Here is a 19,912-nt window from a genome sequence, read left to right as displayed (position 1 = left end):
CAACTAAAGGTAACATAGATACTTTATTATGGTATAGTATTTAAATACATCCCTGAGAAACACATAATATTGCCCCTTTAAATCACAAGGTTTTTTTATTAGTATTTTTTTTTCCAAATTTCAGTTTCACACTTTGGCAATTCATCTATGTGCTTCTCTCATGCACGTCAGGTACTCGACGCACAGATGGCCTTTTTCTATCGGTGCCGCGTTTCATACGTCGGCCTCCCGATGCGAGGGCGATGGCGTGTGGGGCGTTTGATTTCCAAGCCAGGTTGTAATGAAGTTTGACATTTAGTTTGGAGAGAGCAGCAGAGCGCGATCAGACCTTGATTAGTACGCTCTAATTGAGGATAATAAGGGGGAGGCGGTGATTGTTTCTAATTTTTGCCATTAATTGCAGCCGTTGGCTTTGATTGAGGACAGGCAGGGCTGCCGTGTCAAGGGGCCCGGTGGAATCATGGCGCTCCTCTACCTTGAGCCTCTTGAATAAAAATGAAATAACTCACCCCGCTCCCTTCGTTCTCCCCCCCGCTGCTGCTCGCTCTCACCCTTTTTTTTTTTCTTCATTACCACTTATTCTCAGTGTGGCACTGGCGAAGGCAGGAAGCTGTTAGCAGCGCCCTCTCTGTCTCACCCACAGCCTTCATCCTGAAGCACATTTAAACTGTCATCTCCGTAGTGGGAGTGTAATACACTGTAATCACAGGTTAGTCTGATACCTATTCTGCTGCCCAGGTGATCGTGGCTGAGTGGTAAAGAGTCTCCTGATCCCCAGTGCAACTCATTACCCAGCTTGGTCCTGATGGTCCTCATACACACTAACAGCTAGYTAATAATGCCGCAGTGATTTCTCTGCTTTCCTGATCCGATTACTTTCAACTACATAATTCTCATCTTAACAAATTTAATTTCCAGGCACAGTTTAGGGCTGATAAACACCTACAGAGAATAGACCTTATGTCCATGCGTTAAGCGAATGCGTTTATATTGCTGCTAGGGAATGTATTATAGWTTTTCCGCAAGACGTTTAAGTTCCAGACTCTCTAAAGTCTGACGTAAGCAGAGCAGCACCTCATGTACGTTTCAGGTGCAGGGCGAGAAGGGCCGGGGTCATTTTCCACAACATTAGGGGCAGAAATTGATAATTAGAGGTGTTTATGACACGGTCGGGGCCCCCTTAGGGGCAGCCCGCCCCTTGAACCTCAAGCGACATTAAACAAATGCTGGGTGTCACGTTGGAGCTCATGCCTTCCACCCGCCATACGGAGCTGTGCTGCCGGGACAGACGCTGGGATGGAGAGGGAGGAGGAAGCGGAGGGTGGAAAAAAGGAGGGGGGGGGGCACATGGAGGACCCCTGTGCCCCCAGCTGTCTGAGCCAGCTAATGACTTGTCTCAGGGGGGCTGTTGTAAGAGAGTAGGGAAATTGAAACAGACGTCTCGACTAGAAGCTGCTACATGTTTGGCTGTGTGCTGCCATTCAAAGCGCCAGAGAGCTTAATACATGTGCTCTGGCRAAGGCAGCAGTGCTATGTTATTTAAATGATGGTACATAATCAATATCTGTTTACTATATATTGCTTTATTTTAAATCTGATTAAAAATACATTCATGGGTTTTATTTGGTGAAGAAACAGGGCTTTGTAGACGTGAGCCCTCATCACGAACAATTTCTGAGTCAAAGATGAGCATAATGATGTGTGTCTCAGGTGTTGTCTTCTATATTTTACCCACACTCAAATAGTTTATCCCCCCAGCCTTCGGAGCTTCCCTCACCCCCGCTCCCCGTWAGCATCTTCAATCCCCCGCTGAGCCCAGCTTACTCCTCCAAGACAGCCCCATCTCCCTAAAGGTAATGACCGAATTAGGCCTAATGTTGTACACTGGCTAATGGCACAGTGCGGCACATTATAGCATGTGCAACTGGCAACAACAACAGCAATAATCCCTGAGCCCCCTTGTCCTCCTGCACTCCACCCCTGGGGCTGGGACGGTGCACGGGGAAATGAATGGAGTTTGCTACACTACAATGAGCTTTTGATGGGAGACAATGGAGGATGCTGCCAGCCCCACACAGGGTGGTAGGAAGACCCTCCCTCCCCTGTTTCCCCCCAGGCCCCGTGGCCYCCGCTCTCAAATTCTTAATGGCATCCGGAGGGGGGGTAGAAGGGAAAGTGATGTCAAATGTCAGGAAATCAGAAAGATGGCAAGCTGACAACCCCCTCCTATCTTCCCATTCCTCCTGTCCCTTTGCCCAACGGTAGCACAGGTTAATATCACATTTATAAAATCACTTACAAGAAGCAAAGTCGGCTCTTAGCCCCCCACCCCCACCCGCCACTCTCAGACAGTCACATAGTGAGCCTTGCCACAGGCGAACGTTGGCAACCATTTGTTCGCAGCCCCATACCTGTCCTTCACACCTGAAGCTGGAGTTACTTTTTTAAACGTTGCAACTCCACCAAGTGCAGACACATTTATAGCATTTCATATTTCCACTTACTATTCAGAACTATAATATTGTTATTGTCACTCAGTGTTATTTCCCTAAAATGAGCCGTGCACACAATTAGTGGTGCAAAGATATCCACAGTGTAACAATCTAACTCAATTTATTATTAAATTAAAGTCATTCCTTAAATAAATACATGTCATCCATGGTCTTACTGAGTTTTAAAATAAAATGATCTCAGTTTAAGAAATGACATGAGTTGTAGTATTTTTGTTCAACAATGTGAGATGGCACACAATGTGCTGTGCATGACTCAGCTACTACCATTCCAAATTGTAGCACAGTATCTATTGTAACCATTACGTGCTGGCCAATGCCAATTAGCTGTGGCAGCCATCTTGAATTGAGCCAAACCCACGTAGTTAATCAGTTGTAGATATTTTAACAAAGTTGACTTCAGCTGTTAGTGATGACGTTTTAAGTAAAAATCTTGCACAATAGCATATGAACTATGTGATGCTCAGCTACTACTAAATCAAACTTTAGCTTTGTACCTGACTGGGTAGTAGGCAGCGACAGTCATTTAGAATTAGGTTGTGTCTAAAAGTTAATCCTTGTAGAGTAACGTCCAATTATTATTTCCTGAAGCTTTTATTAAAGTTAATCATTAGGCCCTTTTTGTTGATCTTTTTACTGTTTGCAGCCCTAGTTTTGATCGTATTTCAATAAATGGGATAGAAATGTGTATGTAGGATGTATATATTGAAAAACACAAAGGTGTGTAGTAACAAAACACATTTACTTCATTACAGTACTTGAATATTTTTTGAGGATCTTACCAAGTATTTTTTAAATCATAACTTTTACTTTTCTTTTGTTACATTCAAAACACAATATTGTTACTTCTTTACTATTAAAACGTAACACTTTGTTTAAATATGACCAGACTCATCATTGTTTATGTACTCTAAAAAATGAATTGTTGAACTTACTTAACCAAGTTACAGTATGTCAGCTAGTTCCACTAAACCAAGTTGAGTAAATATACAATTAAATTGCTCATTTTACTTACATGGTTTAGTAGAACCAGTTTATGTAACTTTGTTCAGTAAATTTGACACTTGTTTTTTTAGTGTGTGTAAAAGTGCTTTTACTTTTTTTACTTTTACTTTCCCAATTATTGCGAGCAGTTTTATGACTTAAGTATTTTTCTTGTCAGTAAAATTAATTATTACCAAAGTTGTTTTCTGTTAGGGTATTTTTACTTTTATTTAGTTTTATATTTAATGTTCTTTTTACACCTCGAAACCAATAGCACCAATAAAGTTCAATGAAGTAAATAATGTCATAAATTATTAGACATATTCTACTATTGTCTGACCTGTATCACTTCAGTGAGTTTAGCATTGATTAATAAAGTAATAAACTAACAGAAATGTGGCTATCAAGTTTAAATTAACAACAAAAAAAAATGTTGTTTGTTCCATATTCTTTCAGCCGATGGGATGAGCGATCCTGCAAACGCCAGCATGGGCAGCGCCACAAGTCCTAAACTCGAGCCGCCTCCCTCTCCCCACGCCAACCGCAAGAAACACAGGCGGAAAAAGAGCACAGGCATCACAAAGCCAGACGGCTTATTTGCAGGCAACGATGGTAAGACGGAAAACAACCGCAGTGCCTTGAAATCAGAAAAACCCTGAAACGGTTTCGAATAAAACAAGTTTTCCTTCTTTAGAGCTAGAATAAATGTTAGGCTATTTATGTAAATGTTCAAATCCGAACCTTTTTAGCTGCTTTTTATCGTGTCAAATTGATGTAACCCACCAGCCAAACACAGRGGGTGCTTTTTGCCGTTACTGATTGGTCTCATAAACCGAGATGGAATGCACCGGTTTGTATCATTATAAAATTATGTGAGAGGTTTACCGGTGAACAACGTAGTTTTCTCTTCAGTTTAAGGATTGCTCTTCTGTAATTGAGTTTGAATTCAAAAATAGTTCGCCARTCATTATGAGAGAAAAAAATGTGTTCGAATAAACTCTGCATGTGCGCATGATGTACATAAAGGTGTGTGGTTTTGAATTTCCATGTGCCCCCCCCCTCGCGCAGCGCCAATTTATTTTACTGTTGTATGAATAGTGAATGTGGCCGTCCTCAGCAGGGGAGTGGCAGTTGGCTCTCCACCCAATTAATAATGATTCCTCAGCCCAATGATGAATGGCGCGCCCTAATTGGATGGCATTGTGAAAACACTGAGGCGCATTTCAGAGGCCATAAAACTGATGTCACCCGAGCAGGATGATCAATCAACAAGATTGATACGCTGGATAACAACAACAATGGCATTGACGCCTCCTAAATGGGGCTTAGCATTTATAATCWTTATACTTTTTTATCCCGGTCTCTGACAGCTTCTCTTTAAAGTCTGAATGGGTCTGCTGACCACATTGTTGTACAAGAGGGAACATCATCAGCATCGTGGTGATAAGTGGTGGGAGATAAGTGGCGTTCCTTTTTTTATTGTGTGACGGTATCCACCTCAGTTGTGAAACTGGGCCAGATACTCTGGATCTCGCATCATCATTTGTATTTGACAGTGTTTGGAGCTGCAGCTGTATGTACTGTATGTGCAGAATCAGCCTGCGACTCACAGCATCCCTTGAGTTTTATTTGCCTTTACTTAGCTCTTAATGTGCATCTCCTGGCAGAATTACAGCCACGTCTAGGAAAACAACAAAAAAAGTTTTCACTGAGTGACAGCTGGCATTATCAAACATCTTCAAACCTCTATCTGTTTACTCCTGGACTTCCTGAGGAGGAAGTCTGGGAGCAATCAGACAGGAGGAGGCAGATCCTGAGTGTTTCYCACATCATCAAACAAGCGCACTGTTTTCTATCCATCTCGCCGTTCTCTGCGAGGTTTTCTATTAGCATCAGCGACGTCTGCTCAGCTGAACGCTCCGGAATACAGACGTATCGCTTAAGYATTGGCTTCGCCCAATCCGGGGCTGTGAGCAGCGTCTCCCGTTAAAAGAACAGGAGCTGCGGGGRGAAAAAAAAGAAAAGGGAGAGAGAGGAGAGGTGGGATCCTTGAATAAATTGCTATCAGTTTATCTCATTTACGGGGCACTCAGAGGCATGCACTGCAGGCTGAAATTGAATTTTAGTAGTCGTGAAGCATCATAAATCAAAGCGGCGTGAGAGTTTTAAGGTGAGATATCATTTTGGTCAACRTGGGATGTGTGGAGATGTACGAGTAAAACCTGCAGAAACCGTTGCGGCGGCGTGTTCAAAGACCCCTCTGCATGGCTGCTAAAATGGGGGAGTAATCTACATGTATTTTGCAACATCAAGTTCATTATTGTCAATCCAAAGAACTAAACATTTCAACATGTGTACAGCTGTTTTTCAATCTAAAACCTCTTTAAATCCATATTTGGATCAAGTCTATTATGTCCAGTGTGCTCTTTTTCCATCTAGAATGCTCTTGGAGGACACAGCCCCTAATACCATAGGCACTGTCAGAGCTGCAGCGGTGTAATGAACTTCTCATGTGCTTAAAGAGTGATGCAGGATGCATGGCGAGACAACTGACAGCCCCGTAATGTGTTTCCCAGCAGCCGCCTGGCGACGACTTCTCTCCGTGTGTCGCTCGCCAAAAACCCACTGGAAAATCGATGGCCGATAAAGACTTGTGTTCGGGGGGGAGCCCTTCTGATTAATGCATACTGTCAGAGAGCGTCATTAATGTATTTCTCTTTTAAAAAATAGTGTCAAATGCTCATTGTTTCGGAGGGTTTGGCTCGAGCCAGGAAGTGGTTGGCGACGCGGCGGAGGAGGATTGTGATAAGAGGCTCCTGATGTTTCTGGTTTTGTGAAGGATGTTATTTGCTCAGGCGAAGGTCACAGGAATTAAACCGACGAAAAAGGCTAATGATGGGGCTGAATGCCTTTAGTGTCCAAAAGGTGTCGAGGTCCTGAGATAAGAATCAAAGTAAATTGGCTAACAGTTTATTTTTTCTTCTTTCTTTTTTTTTTTTTTTGAAGAAATAAAAGCATACATGCTACAACGGAATAAAAGGAACTGATTTTAATATGAGAACACGTTACAATTAGAATTTACATATAACAAGATATAATMAGATAATAAGATAATGTGTGTTGTTTTGGGTGAGATGATTATAAACTTAGAAAACATTTGTTTCATAAATGCAGTTTTTATATTTGAAAACCGTTATATTTTAAAGCCCTGTTGGGCTTTAAAGATGTAAAAAAGTTCAGGTCATAACTAAAACAGGAAGTTAAAATCAAAGTAATAAGTTTGTCACATCTGAGAATGTTTATTTTACATTTGATGTGACTTTAATTACATTAYGTTTTTAAACATGTTCAAGAATCTTTTATCAGAATTCTTCAGTTTTCTGACCTGAGCCCAGGTCGCATCAGGAAGGTCATCGGCATAAAAGCAGACGCCAAATCTTTTATGTTGATTTGCTCATTGTGGCGACCCTCAAAGAAGAGAGCTGAAAGAAAAATATCGTCGCTGATAGCTGTCAGTGTGACAATTCAGTAACCAGACCCTAAAATTAATTTTCCCCCATAACAAGTGATATTTAAGTTTTGTTTGAATATTAATTAAATGTAACATTTTATTTCTTTAGAATGTAGTTTTTTTAGACATTTTGAAGTTTATTTTTTACTTATTTTCAGCACCGTTTTTTTTTTTTTKTTACACCAACACTGATCTATGAATCTTCTAATAGAAACCCAACTTAAGCAGTTAAGCATCCTTCTAACATAATTGACGACTTGATAAAGAAACTGGTGTATTTTGGGTGGGGGGATGTGTGTGTGTTTTTTGGTGCTTTGAACATGACTCATTGTTTCTTCTCAGTTTTAGTTTTGTCTATAAAAAGGGCCAAAGTACTACAYTGAACCTAAATAAGGAATTTTGCTCCAACAAGATGATTTCCAAATACCCATTAGCAGATATTTTAGAATGTCTGAAACGTGAAAAAAACTTAAACAAATCACACAAGTGAAAACCAAATGAAGTAGATATAGCTTAACAACAAATGACATTTATCTGAGTTATGTCTTTGAGAAATAAGCGAAACTCCAACAGAAACCAGACCTAATGCATCTGGTCCTTGAGTTTCTCTATTGTTTAGTTCAGTGAAAGGGTTGATGAGAAGAAGTTGCACTTGAAAAATTGAAACAAGAGGCCAGCAAATGGCCCAAGAACTGGGCTAAAAATCAGATGCAGCATTCCTTGTAAATTTTTGATTCAAATATATAGAAGCTTGGGAAACTGTTTAATGATGAGTCACTTCAGATTTTTGTAAAACACGGTGGAGGCTTTCTCGTGATTTGGGCTGCATCTTATGTAATGCTGTTGGGGATCTTGCCAAAATTTGTTAAAATAACATTTTCTTGCAGTATCATTAGAAAGGAAAAAAAAATGTCCAGTATCTTTCAGTGGGACAAAGATACCAATTCTTTTTTTTTTTTTTTTGATTAAAGTTGTGCCTGAATATACAAACACACAATGGGTTATTATCATTAATGCGTTTACCTTCCCACAGCCTGGACGTGTCAGTGAAGCAGTGTGGGGATAATGACTGAGAACAAAACAAAACACAGCCAGGAAGAACTTTGGAATGTCCTTCAGGAAGCATCAAGACCTATTTCGAAATTCTTCTGAAAGAAATTGAAAAAATRTCTGAGATAATTCAGGCAGTGTCAGAAATACATTAAACCTATTTTGTGTTGCACGCTGCATTTCCGTTCATGTTTAATTTGAACTCTTGTTGGACTGTGCTTACTTGCATGTTTAGTTTTTTGGCTTTTCACAGCCTGAAATTGCACTTTGCTAAGTTTCTATGTAGGAAAAATAACATGGCTATCAATGTCCTTAGTTTACATTAGGAATTCAGCTTAATCCAGTATGCCATTGTCCTGTWTGTTTGTAAACTAAGGGTTAATATCCTCTGGAGTCCAGCTGAGGATTAGGAAATGGAGGTTTAACTGCCTGTGCTAATGGTGGGTGTTTGTCTCAATACTTTGTTTTGTCACTCCCAGACTCACTCTCATTTCCCAAAGCTGTCCCTGGAGCCCCCACTCTTGTAATGGCTTAGCTTTCTGAGCGCCACGGTATGGAGGGAAAAGAATAACAAGATTCTCATTTGGGCTSTATACACACTGCCCACAGATACTTGTATAATTGGCCCTGTTTTCGTTCTTCGCTGTTGTTAATGCACTAGCTATTAGCGCGGTGATGTCGGTGCTGATTTCACGTGTTTGTTCGTCGTTGGAAGTTGTGCTCTTTGCCTGTTTGAGCGTACGCATGTAAAAAGTGTGCAGAGGTGTGTGTGTGTCAGACAGATAGAGAGGAGTGTGCTCAGTCTCTCTCTTCCTCGCTGCTCTTTTCTTTCTGAGTTTGGTCGTGGTTCCCCCGGGGCCCCTGTCGCAGTAATGGCCTGCTCCTGATTGCTCTGATACAGGTTAGGAATATTGGCTTTAATGATGTGTAAAATGAGCAAGCAGTGCCTGTGACATTTACAGATGGCACCGCCTTGGCCTGTTCTTCCCAACTGCTCGTTAATTCACGGGAACGGCGAGCACTTCTTTAAGTGACTGCCTGACGCATGCATACGGCACACCACAACACATCCCCACGCTGGGAAAACAATAGCTCACCTCGTGTCCTGCACCTTGTCACCGTTTCAACCAAGCGTTCACACGAATGAATCAAATTTTGGACTCCTCAAGGTGAGGAGCTGTCGATTGAGTCCTTTCAGAGGGTTCGTCACACCGATCTCCAGAGGGCTTTCAGAGGCTTAGACAGAGTAGATGTTGTAGTCTGCCTTATAGACAACACAGCTGGGCTCAGCACCAAACCCCCCGAGGTGCTAATCTGGTCCACAGGCACTCTGCGGCGCATCTGCTGCTCCCGCAACGCAAAAAGAGGAATCACCRTCCTCGGGTCAGCCTCTCCTCTATCAGGTTCCGGTCTGATTTTTAGGTCAAACAAATGCCTTCTCTGACAGCCGTTCAGTAGTGAGGAAACTAGCTCGTTTTGCTATATGTAACAGCTTCATTATTATGAAGTTAGACTTTAAAACACTAAAACCTAATATATTTGAATTATTATGTGATTGTRTGATGATATTAGAGCTTTACGGCCTGCTCATTGTCTCACAATAAACCAATGAACTTTAGACAATGAAAATGAGGGTTCAACAAAACTAATACATTTTTTAAAAATCTCAAAAATATAGTATTCCTTTTTTATTCTATAAGTCTCCTTAATCTCCATTGAGATTTAAACCTCGAATTTACATCTATAAACGATTTTTTGAGAAGTTTGGGAATTCAAAATCGCTTTTTCTGCAAATGCCAATCACCGTCCACTCAAAAAAAAAAACAACAAAAACAAAACAGGACCTCAATTAAATGTTGTGTTCATTACAGGTTTTATTAGTCCTGACAAAAGTAAATTGTTGGTTTATATCTGACAGTATTTCAATAATTGTTACCATCATTATAGGTTTTGTGTGGAAAAAAACGTAAATAAATGTAAAAGTTGACGGTTGTTGTGAATTAGCCATGGTTATAGACACTTGATGCAGGCATCAGATTGTCTTGATCCATTTCTTATATCTGCCCCTATCAAATAAACAAGAAATAAAAAGTACAAAAAAAGTGTTTTCAATTCATGGTAAATGTAAAAAGGATCTCATAATGGAAATACTCAATAATTTAAAAGTAGGTTTAAAGTCACTATAAGGTATTTTCAGTCCTAGTGTAGCCCAATAAATGTACAATAATAAAACACATTTTGCATTTTCATGAGATATTTTGTCTATTAAAATGCCGTTGCATTGCTCCAATCAAAGAGCAGATGAACAATACGTGTAACTGAGATGTTTCCTGAAAAAATTTATGATCCATGTAAGTGTCGGACGGAGATGTGTATCTCAATCCGTTCCTCTCCATTTTGTAGCTTTGCGGCCATTACACTGTAATTTCCTTTTTTTTATAATGTTGTGTTAATTAAAGAAAAATCATATTTTCTTATTCTTCACAGTTGGCGCCTTTGTTAGCTTTAAAAGGGGGGTTCTTCCTTGTCGTCTCGCTGCATTAATTTATTTCTAATTGGCCCGAACTTGCTGGTGACAGGATCTTGTAGAAGTGGTCAGGAGGTTAATGCTTATGGTAATGTGACAAGGTGATCGCTTCTCTGTTAGCCGCGTGCTAACTGCAATGGCTGAGTGATAGAGAAGCAGCTGTAATTCTGTTACTTTGTTCATGCTCAGATTTATGAGGCAAACACTGGAAGTTCACTCCATTTAGGGCATTAAATAGTATAGTTTGTCAGTGTGCTGGAGCTGAAATTCAGAGTTGCTCTAAGGCATTTTGGCTGCAGATCRTCTCGTGTTTCTTCCCCCGTCTTTGACGTTTCACGTGTACATCGCGATACATACAGAAGAGGATTTGTTTCCTTGTATACTCATCAGTTTAAGAAACCAGCCATCCGTTGCTTTTTTAATCTCCATAATGAAAGTGTTTTAATGCCTCCAATTTATTGCCTGGGCAGCCAACAGAATAATTAGCTTTGTTCAGGTTTTTAAAGTGACAAGAGCACGAGCACAACATTTGGAATCACAGATTCTAATAAAATGCATTAGTTATTGTACCAGGATTGGACAAAAAATAAATAAATTTGATTTTGGTATTACAATGATTTTTTTTTCTTTTTCTCAATTTTTCTTTTATTGTCCTTTTACTTTGAAGTTTCTAAAAGTTAACCACTTTTTTCAAAAATTTCTGTTCTGATTTCTTCTGATGTTTTAAAATGTCACACATACAGATTTTTTTTCTATAAGTCTAAATAAAGAGGTTTCAAAGTCTTTATTGATTCTCCGTGACCTGGAGTCAATTCCACAAACTAAATCAGATAATTGAAGTCAGTGTCAAGCTAATTGGATTATTGCTTTAGCCCTGAAGAGATGACCCACTGCTGCAGCACAAGGATTGCAATATTAGAGGCATCTATCCCTCATTTGTCATTTACTGTACCAACATATAGCTGTGCCACGTAACAAGGAGGGTAGATTAACATCATGTTATTCCAGATATGTTTAAACTCATATAGAGCTAATTCTATGTCAAACGTTTCGTTTTACTTAAAATGTTCCAATGATTTGGAGCTTATAGGAGCTTTTTATGTTCTTGTAATAATCAATCATATCAACAATTTGGCTTAAAAAAAACAGCACCCAAGTAGCAAATGAGATGAAAAGTCTATCAGAGCTGCACAGGGGGAGAGAAAAAAAGCCCAACCCTCTTGTGTCTGTTTGCCTTCAGTCCTCCAAACGTGGTTTATGCAAATGAGAGCCGTATTTGCATAGACATAATTAGGTAATTACAAATCATTTGGCAATGAGCTCAAGCATGTGCAGAGACCAGAGACGTTTACACGAGTCACATTGTACTGTACGGCGTTAATGAATTGCCTTCCTATCGGCAGAGGCATTACGGCATGTGTCGGAACATATGTTGTGTCAGAACTCTTCATTGTAAACATCAGGTGATGTTTTCATAAATCTTAGTCAAAGGCAATATCAGTGGGCGAAGTCGGTTCAGGATAAAATAGATTGGCATGTTCGTTTAGGGAAGAAGGATAAAAAGGGATAGGGAAAAAAAGGTTGGCAGGATGTTTTGTTAAGTATTCTACTTAATTTGGACTTAGTAGTTGTGGAAGTAAGCTAAATATCAGCTAGTCGGTATGAATGTAGGAAAGTAATTTACATTATAAAGTCTTAATTTACTAGTTTTTGCCTCTTGATTTGAGATAGTTTATTGTAATGATGTTTGGCAGCACAAAAATTGGTAGACCTCTTAAAAGTACCAATTTCTGTGCCAACCACCCAATTTTTGTGCCAACCTACCAAGTTCCTCTTGAAGTTCTATCTTGAAGCCCACCCCTAGAGGAATTTCCAAATGATTGAATGTGTTGGAATTGCATGTTCCCCACTGACAACAATTAACCATTTTTTTCAGATTATTATTTACCAAATCTCTATGAACACAAAGCGTTGATAATGATAGACCCCGGTCATGTTGTCGGAGGAAAAAGTGGTTTAGTTCCTCCAGGTAAGGGGTGTTTCACTTTGGGACAAATTACGACCGCCGATTGGTCAGTTACAAACAAACCCACTGGATTGATTGACAGGTTGTCAGTTCAAAAATTCTTTACAACTTACATGTGATTTGTTCCAGCATACACATTAAGATCAATTTTTAATTATTATTATTTTTTGTCAATTTTGATTTTCCAGAACAAGAAGATTCCTTTGAGTTCATTATTGTGTCGTTGACGGGTCAGACGTGGAACTTTGAAGCCACTACTTATGAGGAGAGGGAGCTATGGGTGCAAGCAATAGAGAGCCAGATCTTTGCCAGCCTGCAGTCCTGTGAGAGCATCAAGAACAAGGTACAGTAGACTGTGACARTTACGGAGGTTCGAAACAAATTGAAAGGATGGGCAAACGTCATCAAAGTGTGGTATTTTTACTATTCTGCTGCTTCCTTTAGGGTCTTCTCTTTCCCTTTCTTTCAAATCCTTTTGCTCTCCACCCCTTCTCGCTCGCTTCACGCTATGACATGAGGGAGGTTGTCAGACAGGTGCGCCACAGTGTGGGGGATCTCTTATTAGAACTGACAGACATCTGAGATAGAACACGGCTTGTGTCAGCTACTGGGGAGACACAGCCTCATTTTCATATTCATATTTTTCTCTGCCTCTGACTCCTTCGTAGTCTTTGAAGAAAAAATCTTCTTCTTCGCTTTTCCTCGCCAGTTGTCCAGCTGTAATTATTTGCTTTCTGCTACAGCCTGCTGAAATAATTAGTTCCTGTTGACCTATTCTCTCCCTAATTTCTCACAGTCTCGGTTAGGCAGCCAAAGTGATGCAATGGCCATTCAGTCCATACGAAACGTGAGGGGGAACAGCTTTTGTGTGGACTGTGATGCACCCAGTGAGTATAACTCAGCTTAACTGTGAACTTTTATCTTTAGGGTACTAAAAAAAGAAAAAAATTACCAAACTACTGAAACTAAAGTGTTTRTGTTTATCTGAATTTCTAAGAAATGTTGTCAAGATTAAAACAGGCTGTTGCTTCATTTCTAAGAAAAAAAATTGTTGTGGAAATGAATGATTTCTTATCTTCTACCCTGCAGACCCAGATTGGGCCAGCTTGAACTTGGGTGCCCTGATGTGCATTGAGTGTTCAGGCATCCACAGGAACCTGGGCACCCACCTGTCTCGCGTGCGCTCTCTGGACCTGGACGACTGGCCGGTGGAGCTCAGCATGGTGATGACGGCGATCGGCAACGCCATGGCCAACAGTGTGTGGGAGGGCGCTCTGGAGGGCTACGCCAAGCCGGGGAGCGACAGCACCAGGTTAGTGCAGCTCGGCAAATAAAAAGGTGCTGCTTAATGAAGCATCCGGAGATTATAGAAAGAGAATGGCGGCAGTGTCTTCTCTCCATTAGCTGCCATTTATTAGCCACCCACATTTCAGCAGAGGCAGTTCACACCACAAAATGCTCCATAAGAAGCACTGGGGGGCCATAAATGTCAGCCTACTGAGTCAGAAACAGTATTTTATGTCTTTTATTCATCACAGATCACTGTGTATGTTAGAGTTTCTCTTCTGCAGTTCATCCCCTTGTCTTTTCATAGCATCACCCACAGCACCACTTCTGCAGCTTGACCACAATAATTCAAGAGAGGAGTGGCATGTGCAACATTATTACGCACCTACTTGATAAATGGTCGGAGTTGTCAAAGTTGTCACCTGACATGTAAGCACTAATAAAGTCAAGTTTTTTCTGAATGAGTCCACATGCTAAACAAACCACCAGGCTTGTGTTCATTTTAAAACCCATCCGTCAGTTTTCTTTACTCGTTTTTTTTTTTTTTTTCCTTTCTGGGTGGTGTGGGAGCTGGTGCCTATCTACAGCGGTCACTGTGTGTGACGCAGGGTACACCCAGGACAGGTCACAAGTCTGTCACAGGACCACATAGGCAAACAACCATTCACACTTTCACCCACACTCTGAGATAAATTAGTTACTAATTAACCCAGCAGGCAGGCTTTTGGACTGTGGGAGGAAACCGGAGCACCCCGAGAAAACCCATGCACAAATGGGGACAGGGTTGGCCCATAACATAGGCAATATAGGTAATAATTATAATAATAATAATAATAATAATAATAATAATAATAATAATAATAATAATAATAATAATAATGAAATGGTAAAAAGATAAATGCTAACAAAGTGTAATTTATTCTTGCATTTCAACAATCACAGTAGATAACCGGTAGAAGACAAATGCGCAGCTTCTTATTGTAAATCCATCTTTATATGTAACTTTTGTGGAAGGATTCTTTTATCTGCTGTTGACAGGTGAACCAGTGTCCCAGTTTGACTAATGGCCTGTTGTGCGGCTGTGCAGGTAATTAAGCACACCATGATGGCTAGACCCCACCCCAAAAGGCGGGCCCTCGGGTCCCAAGTTATCCTGTCACCTATCCATCACACCGGCCCGGGTCATCACTCTCTCTGTCACAGCGCAGGCTGTCTGCAGGGTCTCGCTAGTGGCATTTAGAACTTTGTTAGGAAAAGTCAAAACAGAGACAAAGGTCGATGATTGTTTAGCCATTTTGCAAACCGAGCCAGAGTGTTTGATTTGTTTGTGAGCTAAGCCTAATTGAAAGCAAGATACTGGGCAAGTTATAAATTGTATATTTAAGGGGCTGTAAAGTATTTTATCAGTGTGTAAAGCATATCATTTTTGCTATTGCAATAAGTTTCAATCTTCAAATATTTTAACTATTAAGGCATGATTCTATGATTTTAAACTTGTTTTGCTCTTTAGCTTTTGAAATTAAGACATTATGGTTCCTTTTTTCTCCATCCTGCCAACAGTGGGCAGCTGAACTGACAGATGTGACCCAAATAATGATGGATATTCTCATTTTATTTGTTTTGTGAGAGRAACACGAGATTTTTTTGGTCTCCCCAATAATCTATACCATAACCACAGTGATTTAAAATTCTAGCAATTATCAGTTTAGTTGATTTGGTGTATTTCTACTTATAACTTTAAATAAAAAAACACTCAACTATAAAATTGAGTTGACTAAACACAAAATCAATGCTGGAGAGCAGGGGCGGACCTAGATTTTTTTTCAAGGGGCGGCACAGTGTGGCTAAGTTGTTTTCTAGGGGGGCACATACAAATAAAGGAAGAGCTCTAGATTTAAAAATTCAATCTGGTTGCCACAGCTAATTCCAAATGGCTTTAATTCACCTTTTTTAAGAAATATTGAGCTGAAATTGTGTAGTTATATATGAGAATGAACCAAAAACATGTTGATTTCTATTCACAACTTATTATTCAGCCATTTTTAGACATACAAGGATAAAGATTAGTGTAGAAGTAGCCGAAAACAAATCTTTACCAAATCCTAAATGCTAATCAAAAATTCAAGATGGCCACCACAGCTAACTTCAAAAGGCTATAATTTAGCTATTATAAGAGTTACTAAGATGAAATTTGTTGTGAAGTAGCTAAAAATGATCACATACAGACTGCTGATGCTAATCCCAAATAAAGCTAACCGCTAATGCTAAATTTACAAAGCAATATAATTCAGCCATTTTTGAACATGCACAGCTGAAAGTTTTTATAGTATCAGAGAACAATCTGTAACAGAATCCAAATACATAATCCAAGATCCCCACCCACGTGTCAGTCCTTGGGGCGTGGCACCTGGCGTGTGGCTGATCAGGGGCCAGGGGTCGCACTTGACACCCCGGCCTCCCCTCTTGCTCCGCCCCTGCTGGAGACAAAACAAGCAGCATCTCTTCACTAAAACTGATGTTTTATTTATCTTTCACTAACAAACAGCTGTTTGAGTTTTACCTCCCCTCTCTGGCCAGTTCAGACCTAAGTGATGGCCTACAGTTGTTTATTGAATGGTATTTGTGCTGAAGTGCTCCGCTGTGGGACTTGATGAAAGATTATTGATGTTGATTCCTCTCCCTACCGCTTGTCAGTCCCACGTCGCCTCAGGCTGGAAGGTTCTTCACTGTCTCAAAAATCCGATCTTATCCCGCAGCAACRTCTCCATTAACTTCCACTGTCAAACAATAAATCTCATTTGCAGTATAAGTAATCTTCAAACCCAATGTAGCACTTTAAATATCACACATGACCACGTGTTTATTAGGATCGTACGAATTATTTCAAACCATATTTCTTTTTCCCCTTTTAACGTGAATGCATTAAAAACTCAAGGATTTTTAATTATGTCACGCTGATGACACATAGCAGCTTTGCAATGGCACCTATGCAGGCATTGTATGGCTGCTGACTCTCACTAAACATTAGTGACACCTAATCTAAACGATTCAGTAACTACTTGAATATCAACTTGCAGTCTGATTGAATGTCTACTGCAAGACTAGTTTTACCCCCCTTGCATTTTTTAGATTTAACTTAAAGGCGTTCATCCACAAGATTGGTTTAGCTTATAATATTCTGGATCAAAGGGACACAATATATAGATTTGTTGTATGCTTATTGTTGTACATCAAGAACAATTGCGGATTTTATACTGGGAAAGATGTTTATATGCATCATCCAATACTTGTTTTTATGAYGTGTACAACTTTTAACTCATTTTTATGTGGTTTACGATAATTAAACATCAATAATTATGAGCCATTAACAGAATAATATTGTCCTGTTACCATTTATTACCTTTTATATGACAGAAAGCTTCATTAAAGTGTGGCACAAGTTGAGTCTGGAATGATAAGCTTGTGGAAGCTTTGCACTGTGGCTGATCTCAGCCGTCAGCATATTACAGGGGAGTTGTTCTTTAATTAGCACCTGGGAGTCATTGTGTTTTGCACGTCATCTCTAATTGCTTGGCATGTTTGTGACAGAAAAAGTAAATCTTACGGAATATTTTTGATGGATTCAGTGGGAGCGGTCAAACCGCTAGCTTTACTTTTAGCTCCTTCTGACAAACTCGCGCGCACACACATGTACACCAGTTCTCATTTTTGGGGAGATATCCCGGAGCGTGGACGGATGTGGATGGCTATCCCTCACTGATGGGGGGGGGGCGGCCCCCTCTTCGCTGTCACCCTCTGTAGGCTCTGCGCCGCCTTCGGCCACATGCAGGTAATAGCTCTGATGAGAGCCCTCCACTTTGTTTCAGAAATAATTTGCCACTCCTGCCGCCTGCAGGGGCTGCGTGGTAATAAAAATGAATCACACCACTAACCTCTCCAAACCTGGCCCCTCCGTCCTGTTTTAACCCCTTCAGCTCTGGCGATACCGTCCTCCTCTCAGGCTGTTTGTGAAATCATTGGCTGTGGTCAAAAGACTTCTGTTCTAAGAGTTGTCTACATTAGCTTCTACCCCTCACGTTAGCCAAGCAAGGCTTCCAGGTTGTTCGCAGGTTCRTAGTGCTGGAACGCCTGCTCTCCGAAGAGATTTTCAGTCGGTTTTGCCAGGAACCCTGGTGGAGGAAGACTAATTAATTAAGACAAATGAATGACTTGGTCTTCCCATGTCCTTTCTTGCCTTTCTCTTTCTAAATGAAAGCCACAGGTCAGTAATTATCCCTCTGTGGGCGAAGTAGTACCTTGGTCGCTAATTGCCAATATGCCACTGGGTCTTGGGGCCAGGTGGACGGAGAGGAAGGACCGCTTAGCCATGCGGTTTAGTTACCGTGTTGTTTGGAAATCATAATTATAAAAAAAGGTGCCTAATTGCCGGAAAGCTGGAGGATTTGAGTCTGTGACCGAGACTTAGAACCGTGCACTACATGAAGCAGTCTGCACACTTAAATGGGCCATGTGTTGTCGTCCCCTCAGCTTTGTGTGAGAGGCGAGGGTTCAGCAGGGGTTAACAGCATGAGCGTTTAAGAGTGTTAGTCTTTCTGGCACAAAAACGAAGCCACTCCATCATGAGGGGTCTGACAACCTCATTAATGTCACAATATATTCAGCTCATCCCTCTGCCTGCCTTTAGCACCCAGATGCTCTCCCATTCGGCAATTCTATAGAGTTTAAAACAAAACAAAACAAAAACCAACCTTTTGAATTCTGGTCATCTGTTTGGACCRCGCTGTGGAAAAAGAGAAAAGCTGTATCTGCACTAGTAAAAATATCTGTCTTCATTCTTTCGGAGCTAGTATACTCAGGTTTACACTGTAACTCGCTGGACCATAGGAGGCCTTTTTTAGCACTCTTGTTGAGGCGTTTACTGCGTTGCTCCTTCATTTCTCGCCCTTAGCAACCTTTGATGCTTTGGGGCCCAGCTTTCTCTCTCTCTCTCTCACTCCGCATCCCCCTCTGTTTTGCTGCTGTCCCCTCTTCCTCCCTCTCTGCTCTTCCCTCCCTGCCGTTTGTGGAAGTGAAGCTGCTTGGCTGCATGGGAATCAGCCGTATAGAAGTCGACCACCCCCCACTGTGAAGTCTGTTCAAGCTGGTCCAACCCCTGCACCCCCCCACAGCATTTCTCCCCTTCACTGCATCTGTTTGATGTATCCACGGTGAATTTGGATGCTCATGGAGAAGTGGGAGGAGCCGGGGAAGGCTTTGATAGTTTTGAAGGACTCGGTTTGTGTTTGAAAGATGGGCAAGTCGTGGGACGGACGTCCTCTTTTTTTTATTTTTCTCCTATGCACCGATGCACCTTTATTGCAGGCGGTCAGATTGGTCATTCTGTGGCGCTGTGAGCTCCACCTCCACCGTCTCAGTTTCCCTTCCCTTCCTATAAATTCCCGTTCGCCTTTTGTCTTTCAGGCTTGACTAATTATCCTTGTTTGTTCCTCTTTATTTGAATCCAGTCATGTGTTCTTGACTCCGTGGGCTGGGTTTAGGAGAATCATTCTGCCATTTGCCACTTAATTAAGTCAGGGTCAGAATGCATTGCTCAACGGAGAGCTGAAGGGACAGAGCTGTAATAGAATTATAAAAGAAGCCTTTCTCTACTGTTAAGGCGGCCTTTATCTCGGCAGGACCTGCATAGGCAAATGAAAGGGGACACCAGCTCTAGACAGGAATCTCATTTCCACTTTAAACTTCAGGGAGCGTTTTGGTGTTTGCCCAGAATTTCATTCACTTCAAARTAAATGAAAGTTAAACACTGTTTATGCTGCAGGACAACCGAACGACGGAGGAAGGTTGTGACGGTGTTTTTTTTAGATGAAAGAGAGGGGTGCTGGCATTTTTATTGGCAACTTTAAAAGCTCTCTCTATCCCCTCAGCAACAGTGAAATTTAGAACAACTATGCGCTCAGGCCTGGGTGGGGAAACTCGATGTGGATGATCTTTCAAACCTGTGAGTCATAAGCTAAGTT

The 19,912-nt window shown here is 41.0% G+C and overlaps 1 protein-coding gene across 3 annotated transcripts in view; it reads left to right on the top strand.

Annotated features, from left to right (window-relative positions):
* agap3 (ArfGAP with GTPase domain, ankyrin repeat and PH domain 3) overlaps nucleotides 1–19,912 on the top strand; it is a 146,413-nt gene that overhangs the window by 116,585 nt on the left and 9,916 nt on the right. For 2 of the 3 annotated variants that reach the window (XM_014029945.1, XM_014029930.1), the window contains exons 13-16: nucleotides 3,951–4,106; nucleotides 12,797–12,951; nucleotides 13,405–13,495; nucleotides 13,698–13,920. In XM_014029945.1, coding sequence (XP_013885399.1) covers nucleotides 3,951–4,106; nucleotides 12,797–12,951; nucleotides 13,405–13,495; nucleotides 13,698–13,920 — 625 coding nt within the window. The remainder of the gene's footprint in view (nucleotides 1–3,950; nucleotides 4,107–12,796; nucleotides 12,952–13,404; nucleotides 13,496–13,697; nucleotides 13,921–19,912) is intronic. The other variant, XM_014029937.1, reaches the window with a different exon arrangement.

Source organism: Austrofundulus limnaeus, unplaced genomic scaffold, assembly GCF_001266775.1.
Source record: "Austrofundulus limnaeus strain Quisiro unplaced genomic scaffold, Austrofundulus_limnaeus-1.0 Scaffold6, whole genome shotgun sequence".
Classification (NCBI taxonomy): domain Eukaryota; kingdom Metazoa; phylum Chordata; class Actinopteri; order Cyprinodontiformes; family Rivulidae; genus Austrofundulus; species Austrofundulus limnaeus.
Note: the sequence above shows the minus strand (reverse complement) of the source record. Positions and strands in the feature narration are given on the sequence as shown.